The sequence below is a fragment of the Trypanosoma cruzi genome, genomic scaffold, assembly GCF_000209065.1.
Source record: "Trypanosoma cruzi strain CL Brener 1047053516679 genomic scaffold, whole genome shotgun sequence".
Classification (NCBI taxonomy): Eukaryota; Euglenozoa; class Kinetoplastea; order Trypanosomatida; family Trypanosomatidae; genus Trypanosoma; species Trypanosoma cruzi.
Window position 1 is genome coordinate 96,218 of NW_001849442.1, and position 8,324 is coordinate 104,541.

At 47.3% G+C, this 8,324-nt stretch overlaps 4 protein-coding genes and 1 pseudogene across 4 annotated transcripts, besides 16 other annotated features; all 5 read left to right on the forward strand.

Annotated features, from left to right (window-relative positions):
- Positions 1-8,324: part of a sequence feature (heterozygous, Esmeraldo-like haplotype) that runs on past the window's edge.
- Tc00.1047053506635.104 (uncharacterized protein) lies at positions 132-662 on the forward strand (the record flags this gene model as incomplete). The annotated part of the gene is made up of 1 exon (XM_809171.1): positions 132-662. The coding sequence occupies one exon, from the start codon at positions 132-134 to the stop codon at positions 660-662; it is 531 nt and encodes a 176-aa protein (XP_814264.1).
- On the forward strand, positions 917-2,194 carry Tc00.1047053506635.110 (kinesin-like protein, putative; the record flags this gene model as incomplete). The annotated part of the gene is made up of 1 exon (XM_809167.1): positions 917-2,194. The coding sequence occupies one exon, from the start codon at positions 917-919 to the stop codon at positions 2,192-2,194; it is 1,278 nt and encodes a 425-aa protein (XP_814260.1).
- Positions 2,723-2,751: a sequence feature (AT_rich).
- Positions 2,882-2,910: a microsatellite.
- Positions 2,960-2,996: a microsatellite.
- Tc00.1047053506635.120 (kinesin, putative) lies at positions 3,705-5,936 on the forward strand (the record flags this gene model as incomplete). The annotated part of the gene is made up of 1 exon (XM_809168.1): positions 3,705-5,936. One exon carries the CDS (start codon positions 3,705-3,707, stop codon positions 5,934-5,936), a length of 2,232 nt encoding a protein of 743 aa, XP_814261.1.
- Positions 6,141-6,171: a microsatellite.
- Positions 6,457-6,476: a microsatellite.
- Positions 6,518-6,574: a sequence feature (A-rich).
- Positions 6,597-7,055, forward strand: Tc00.1047053506635.130 (hypothetical protein, conserved; the record flags this gene model as incomplete). Its single annotated transcript, XM_809169.1, has 1 exon — positions 6,597-7,055. The coding sequence occupies one exon, from the start codon at positions 6,597-6,599 to the stop codon at positions 7,053-7,055; it is 459 nt and encodes a 152-aa protein (XP_814262.1).
- Positions 7,048-7,120: a sequence feature (A-rich).
- Positions 7,140-7,206: a microsatellite.
- Positions 7,206-7,288: a sequence feature (T-rich).
- Positions 7,319-7,352: a microsatellite.
- Positions 7,496-7,524: a microsatellite.
- Positions 7,554-7,590: a microsatellite.
- Positions 7,593-8,045, forward strand: Tc00.1047053506635.139 (annotated as a pseudogene).
- Positions 7,758-7,788: a microsatellite.
- Positions 7,962-7,996: a sequence feature (AT_rich).
- Positions 8,169-8,189: a sequence feature (GC_rich).

An 8,324-nucleotide genomic window follows, 5' to 3' on the forward strand; every position in this document is an offset into this window, starting at 1 on the left:
TTGTTTTTCTTCTGTGAGGCATGGAATTTGGGGAAAGCGGGTATTATTCCCAGCGCGAGCGTACATATCTGTGTATACTCCCACCCAGCAAGAGGAAGTAAAGGAATACGAGATTTCATCTATCGCAGGTGATGTCCGGCGCGGGAGTGGTGCAGGGGAATAAAAATGCACCGCAACATTCTTTGACGGCTGAATGGTCGAAATCACCACGCACGGTCACTAAAGAACGGAGCAACCCCCAGTCATTTCCAGCGAGCCACCGGTTCGTGGTACCCACACATGCTCAGAGAGAGGGCATTGATGAAAAGACCTGCTCGGTGCCGCCCCGGCAGGAATGTCCCCCCTTTGCAAGAAATGTGGGTAGGCGCCCGCCCTCAGACTTACAAAGCATAGCGAGTATGGATAACACGGAGTTGTTAGACCACCACAAACACCGCTACCACAAACTGGTATTGGAGTGCAAAGAGCGGTCTCTCCAGCTAGAGAAAATAGAAGAAGAAGGACGAATTCAAACTGACAAAATGGTAAAACTTTTAGACGACATCAGTGCCCGAGTGGACCAGCTATGCTTGCTCGAGAAGCAAATATGCGGTGCTCTTACGAAGGAATTCAAGAAAAATAAACAGCTAAGAGAAAGTGCAATACAACGAGGATACGTATAAACTTATCACCATAGAAGGAAACAAAAAAAAAACACTTTTACTACTTATATATATATATATATAACCTTTGTGTGGTTGATTTATCTTCACTCGGTAAATAAATCGTCTCCGTGAACTATTCTTATACAACACTGCCGTATTTACAAATCACAGAAAAACGCAGTTTAATGGCATATACACTGTAATTCCCAACCTTCTTCACAAAAAAAAAAAAAAAACAGTAATTTTCCCACCCCCCTCTCCCCCTTTTGCATATGAGGATGGCACAGGAAATGTGTGGCTCTGTCCGGGTGGTGGTGCGGTGCCGTCCGCTCCTATCAGGAGGAGAAGGTGACGCGTGTTCTCGAGTTCATTTTGAGGCAGGAGGTGGCAGTGTGCTCGTGGACGGCAAGGCTCAGGAGGGGACACGCTGCTTTACCTTTGATCGCGTCCTGCCACCGAACTCCACGCAAGAGGACGTCATGCAGGAAGTATCACCGATGATTGAGCACGTCCTGAAGGGCATCCACGCCACCGTGTTCGCGTACGGGCAGACGGGTAGCGGAAAGACATACACGGTGGAGGGCATCGACTACCTGCGGCACGGCAGTGGGAATCCCAGGCCCAGCCTCAAAACGGATCCCCGGCAACACGGCATTATTCCTCGTGCCATCCAGCTTGTGTTTGATCGCGCACGGGAGATGCAGTTGGAGGACGGAAACCTGCGGTTCCAGTTCTGCTGCAGCTTCTATCAGATATACAACGAGCGCGTGACGGACCTGCTGAACCCAGCCACGACGCACTCGCCGAACGCCGGGCTGAAGGTCGGCTGGTGCCGCGGCGACGTCTTTGCCGTGGAGAATCTTTTTATCTGCAACTGCGATGAGCCGGAGAAGATGCGCCGATGCTTCTTCTCCGGCACGAAGGAGAAATTCATGGGAAGCCACGCCATGAACCAGCAGTCATCGCGTTCGCACTGTGTATTCACCATATACGTTGTCCGCTGCGACGCCGACTCGCCAGAGACACCCATCAGGGCCGAGCTTTCCATTGTGGATCTGGCAGGATCGGAGAGGATTGCAATGCTTTCTAGGAACCCGTCTTCGTCAATGATAAAGGACTCTCCCGATATCAACGCGTCACTTCTCACTCTCGGAAGAGTCATTACAGCTCTTGCTGCTAATGGTACAAGAGCGAAGAAAGGTAAGCCCGCTGATAGGTCGCACATTCCATACCGCGAGAGCAAGCTGACCATGTTGCTGAAGCACGCATTAGGCGGCAACTCGCTCACTACCATGATTGCATGTATTAGTCCGTCAGACCGGTATGTTGATGAGACATTGTCAACTCTTCTGTACGCCGGTCGAGCGCGCAACATTACGAAAATCCCACGTGTAAACGAAGACGCGAAGTCTGCGCTCATCCGTCAGCTCCGTGCTGAGGTAGCCAGAATGAAGAAGGAATTGAAATACTACACGGAATTGCTGGCGGGATTGGGTGTCCCACGTCGAGAGCAACTGAACTGGGGCCCACCTTCGTTGAATGTTGGATAAACTTGCTATTAATGATGTACGTATGGATTTGTTTTACGTACAGCGTCCGTTTTTACTTTTATTTATATAATACCAAAAGATCCATCCCTTCTGTGTATACAGTTTGAGGAATACAAATATTATTATTGTATTTTGTTGTTGTTGTTGTTGCTAAGTGGATCCACAGGGAAGTGGGGAATCCCATTAACCAGAAACTTTGAATATTTCAGTATTGTTTGGGTGTGGATTGGGAGAATGCATTGCACGAAACCAGGAATTAGAGAAGGGAAATGCTTCAGTGAACTATTGAATGCCAGACACTTCTCCAGAGCCATGCGGAATCAATCATTCGAGTGTTTACGTACGCCACATTTAACTGCATTAGGTGGGAAATCGGCCGGATTAGCTGTTTACTGCGAAACACCGATAAGAAGCTGCTTTGGATGAATGTGGGTTGCAAACTCTCTTTGTGCCGTAAATAGGCCATTTTTTTTTTCCTGTTATTACTGTTTGTTGAAATGAAATGGTGGAGAAACATGCGTGCCAGACATTTATTTATTTTTTTTTTTTATTATTATGTCTGCCTTTTTTTTTCTTTGCAGTGTTTTGCCCAGCACTTTGAATGTTTCACCAAATGCATCTTAGCTGCCGTGGAACCAATTTTTGTTTCTTTATCAATTTATTGCTCTTGAATTTTCTTTTAGATACTTTTTTTTCTTTTTTTTTTTTTTTTTTTTGAGGGGGGAAGCGCCTTGCATATGCTTCTGCACTCGGTTTGCACCACTATTTTATTCTTTTTTTTTTTTTTTTTTTTTTTTGTTTTCCTCGTAGCCTCTTTAAAATTGATGGTTTAGTGGTGACAAGAGTAGGGAGATGGCAGTGGGACGGCCTAGCACGTAGTGTCTCAATGGCAGCATTGCCATTGGGCGGACGGACTGAGGCGCATTGCCGTCCTCTTCATTCCGCGGACAGTCTCGCATCTATTTTGTGGGCTGGATCCGTAAATGGAATAGTGTGAAGGCTCTGCGCTGAAGTATGTGTGGCAGGTGCGGATTTCACTACGTCTCTTTGTCGTTCTTCGGGTTGTGTCAACACGGAATGGTGCGCCCTTCCTGCCTATGGTATCAATTTGTGATGTGGTTGTAGAGTGGGGCAGTGAGAGAGAGGCAGCCTCCAGACAATACCGATATTTCTCCGTTGCTATCCTATATCCCCAGTTGCGGTTTCTTGCTAACGGTACTTTCTCTCTCTCCCCGATGATTTGCGCAAAACTGCCTCTACTACACAAGAAGTAATTTTCCCACCCCCCTCTCCCCTTTTTGCATATGAGGATGGCACAGGAAATGTGTGGCTCTGTCCGGGTGGTGGTGCGGTGCCGTCCGCTCCTATCAGGAGAAGAAGGTGACGCGTGTTCTCGAGTTCATTTTGAGGCAGGAGGTGGCAATGTGCTCGTGGACGGCAAGGCTCAGGAGGGACACGCTGCTTTACCTTTGATCGCGTCCTGCCACCGAACTCCACGCAAGAGGACGTCATGCAGGAAGTATCACCGATGATTGAGCACGTCCTGAAGGGCATCCACGCCACCGTGTTCGCGTACGGGCAGACGGGTAGCGGAAAGACATACACGGTGGAGGGCATCGACTACCTGCGGCACGGCAGTGGGAATCCCAGGCCCAGCCTCAAAACGGATCCCCGGCAACACGGCATTATTCCTCGTGCCATCCAGCTTGTGTTTGATCGCGCACGGGAGATGCAGTTGGAGGACGGAAACCTGCGGTTCCAGTTCTGCTGCAGCTTCTATCAGATATACAACGAGCGCGTGACGGACCTGCTGGACCCAGCCACGACGCACTCGCCGAACGCCGGGCTGAAGGTCGGCTGGTGCCGCGGCGACGTCTTTGCCGTGGAGAATCTTTTTATCTGCAACTGCGATGAGTCGGAGAAGATGCGCCGATGCTTCTTCTCCGGCACGAAGGAGAAATTCATGGGAAGCCACGCCATGAACCAGCAGTCATCGCGTTCGCACTGTGTATTCACCATATACGTTGCCCGCTACGACGCCGACTCGCCAGAGACACCCATCAGGGCCGAGCTTTCCATTGTGGATCTGGCAGGATCGGAGAGGATTGCAATGCTTTCTAGGAACCCGTCTTCGTCAATGATAAAGGACTCTCCCGATATCAACGCGTCACTTCTCACTCTCGGAAGAGTCATTACAGCTCTTGCTGCTAATGGTACAAGAGCGAAGAAAGGTAAGCCCGCTGATAGGTCGCACATTCCATACCGCGAGAGCAAGCTGACCATGTTGCTGAAGCACGCATTAGGCGGCAACTCGCTCACTACCATGATTGCATGCATTAGTCCATCAGACCGGTATGTTGATGAGACATTGTCAACTCTTCTGTACGCCGGTCGAGCGCGCAACATTACGAACATCCCACGTGTAAACGAAGACGCGAAGTCTGCGCTCATCCGTCAGCTCCGTGCTGAGGTAGCCAGCATGAAGAAGGAATTGAAATATTGTGGAATTCTGACGACTGACAATCTCGGCAAGGTTGATTTTACAGAGTCTAAGAGACTTCAGGAGCGAGATGGCACTGATGATGGTAGGGTGAATGAATTGGCAGAGAAGCTTGTACAAGCGTGTGAGGCGCTGAAAAACATTATTGCTGTGAACGGTCAGTTGCGAGATGCTTTTGACACCGTAAAGAACGCCAAGGCGGAGCTTGAGAGGCGTGAATTGGAACTGAACGCTGAAAACTTGGCATTGAGAGAGCGCATAGAACTGCTGGAGTCTATTGTGCTTAAAGAAGACTTCATGGGAGAATCTACACGGGATTTTGATTTTGCGGGTATTGAAGAGAATGAGTGGCCGTGCCATGCATTATTAGACGGCCCGTCTTTATTTGGTGTGGACATTGGTTCATCATTGAAGGGCGTTCACAATCGTCCGTTATCCGCAGATTTGGCCTCACCGCCCCGTAGTTCAGAAAAACACGTGAAGCGCAGGGATTATATTACGGTTATAGAAGATGGCGATGGGAGGGGTCCCCTGTTTGCACCATCTTCTGCACGCACGCTGTCAGGTTCACAAAGGAGGGGATTTTCAGTGACTAGAAACAAGAGAAGTGCCAATAGCAGGTCGGATTTTGTGGCGCGTAAGGCATCACCGAAGGAACGGCGAAGAAGGCAAAGATCTAAAATTCAGAAGAAATTGGAAGAGTACACGAACCGTTACTGTCAGCCAAATCATTTTGTGAATTATGCGGAGTATTACGCCAAGGCGCGTCAGCAGATTCCTGTCAATCATGCTGCGGCAGTTGCCATCAAGGAGATGGAAGGGACGTTGAAGCAATTGCCGCGTAGCATTGCAGCAACCGTGCCACAGTCACTGAAATTTTCTTCAGAATTTGGTTCTTTGTCATTTGGTGGATCGCGTGAAGGATTGACGGAGTTGGAACAAAGGCGTCAGCAACGTGAAGCGAAACGGAAAGCGCTCCTTGCAGAACAACAAGCCCTAAGGGATAGTGTGACCCGGACACTTGTGAACGCAACGGAGCAACTAGAATGTCTGCGTTATGCGGGAACTGGCGCCGTTACGTCTCATCCCTACTCGGGTGATATCGCAGGACGCACGAAAGTTTCCCGCACAGGGGCACCGAGTATCTCGTCAGCGCCCGCAAACTGTGGCATGAGTCGATTGCGAGCATATTTGGACCTTGACGCGGCGAAGAGAGCTCTTGTGGTATCGTCACCTCAGTGACAATGTTGATGTGTGTTGACGAAAGCCACTACGGCTGCATGCAGGGATTTCCGAATGAGTACGGGGTTGACTTTTGACACGGATGCGTGTTGGCTTTGTCGTTGTTGTTGTTTTTTAATGTATGTATTCCTGTCCTTTCCATTGTTGTGGTCGTTATTTTCGTCGGAGTAGCGCAATCAAAGGGGCGCTATGGACGAGACGAAAATATATATATATATATATATATATATATATAATAATCAGAAGGGCGGAGGCGGAGCGTGAAGTGAAAAAGAAAACAAAAGACGGCCGCCACGTAATTCGAAGCATTTTTAATGCCCCAATGGGAGGGAATGTATGCCCGTGCGTGAATGTACGCAAGCGCACCCCTGAGAACACGTCTTTGGCGTGAGTGTTTTTGCTTCGCCCCGAAGCAATTGGAACCATCCGCATGCCCATCGAGACGCCGGATTGAAGTATGTCACGTTGAATGCACACATCCGATGTCGATTTGTATATGTATATATACATTTTTTCGAGTTTGTTGTTGTTGTTGTTGTTTTTTTTTTTTTTTTTTTAAGATCATCTGCAGCCACAACCATAACAAAAAGAAGAACGAAGAAAAAAAGGAAAAAAAAAAAACCAAATAAAAGCAAAAACAGTAAATCCATCACTTCAACAATGAGCATTGAGAGCGCCTTTTACGCCTTTGCCTCCTTTGGTGGTGCGCCCACGAAAGAGATGGACAATGCTCACTTTTCCAAGATGCTGAAGGAGACGAAGGTCATTGGAAAGCAATTCACCAGCACCGACGCCGATCTTCTCTTCAACAAAGTGAAAGCAAAGGGAGCCCGCAAAATTACATTGTCGGATTTTGTTGACAAGGCTGTTCCTGAGATTGCATCAAAGTTAAAGAAGTCCGTGGAGGAATTGATCGCAGATATTTCAAGTTGCTCTCCCGAGGCACGCGCAACCAAGGCCGATGCAGTGAAGTTCCACGACGATAAGAATATGTACACTGGTGTCTACAAGGCCGGCGGGCCAACAAACGTGGATCGCAACTCCGGCTCCCTTTCAGGTGTCGTGGATCGCCGTGTGGCGCAGACTGACGTTTGTGGCACGACTGCTTCCCAGAAGTAAAGAGGGAAACGAAATGAAAAAAAAAAAAAAAAAGGATGTGAGAAAGAGAGAGACAAAGAAAAGAATATGGAAAGCGAAGCCCATTATATGTATGTATATACGCATACATTTATATTCATATTATATATACGTATATACATATAATATATATTTTTTTTGTTGTTGTTTTGTTTTTTACTAATTTTGCATTTTTATAATTCTTTTTTTTTTTTTTTTCTGCACTTTCTTTCTTTGCCTGTACCCTGATGTTTTAGTTTTGATGGTTTTTTTTTTTCTGTTTTTTTTTTTTTTTGTTTTATGCATTTTTCACTTCAAAGGGCGGGGAAGTCATTGTTCGTTCTGTTTTTTGATAGAAATGAAGGCGGATGGTTGAGTAATATTTGTTGCTGCAAGAGCCCCTGCCATTTCTACCAAAATTTTCCCGATTTTTTGTTTGTTTGTTTGTTTTGTTTTTGTTTTGTTTTGTTTTTGCCGCTGTTGTTGACGTGTTGCCACTCGTTTTCCTTTTTTTTTTTTTCTTTTTTTTTCTTTATTTGCATGCCTTCTCTCCTCGCCCCCACTCTTTTTTTTTTTTTTTTTTTGGTTGTTTGCTTGTTTTTCCGTTGTACATGAAGACGCATGTGGTGACGTCAGCGTATGCCGTTAAGGATGACTGTGGGCCATCTGCTCATTGCCGTTTGTTTATTTATGAATGTCGTTGTCTTTTCTTCTCTTTTTTTTTTTTTTTTTTTTTGCTGCCCCGCGTTGTGTTTCCTGCCGCTGCGCCCCGCCCGTCTGCCAAAAAGGAGCCGCGGGAGAGGTGGGTGGAGAATGTTTGGGAGGAGGAGGAGGAGAGAAGGGGACTGCGAGCGAGACGAGGCAGAGCGCTGTTGGGGGGTGGTGGATGTGCATTTGTCTTCAGCGATGTATTTATTTATTTATTTTAGAAAAAGAAAAAAAAAGGAAGAAAGGGGGGGAGGGTTGTGGGGAAAAAGACGAGGTTTGAAATACTTTTTTGGGTGCGCAGATGAGGTAGCGGATTATTTTTGTACTCATGTATGCTTCTTTTTGTTGTTGTTTTTCCACCTGCGGCCGCTCCTGTTCTCTCACGTTCGCAGGATCTGTCGGTGCGTTGGCGGGGGGGGGGGGGGGGGCAAAAAAAAAGAGAAAAAACAAAATGACTTTTGAGCGAGACGCGGCGAGACCGGTTGGCGATGGAGTCAATGAAAGAAGTAATTGTGCTGCAGTCAAACAAAGGGGAACAATGCCATAAAAGGAGCGCGAAAGTGA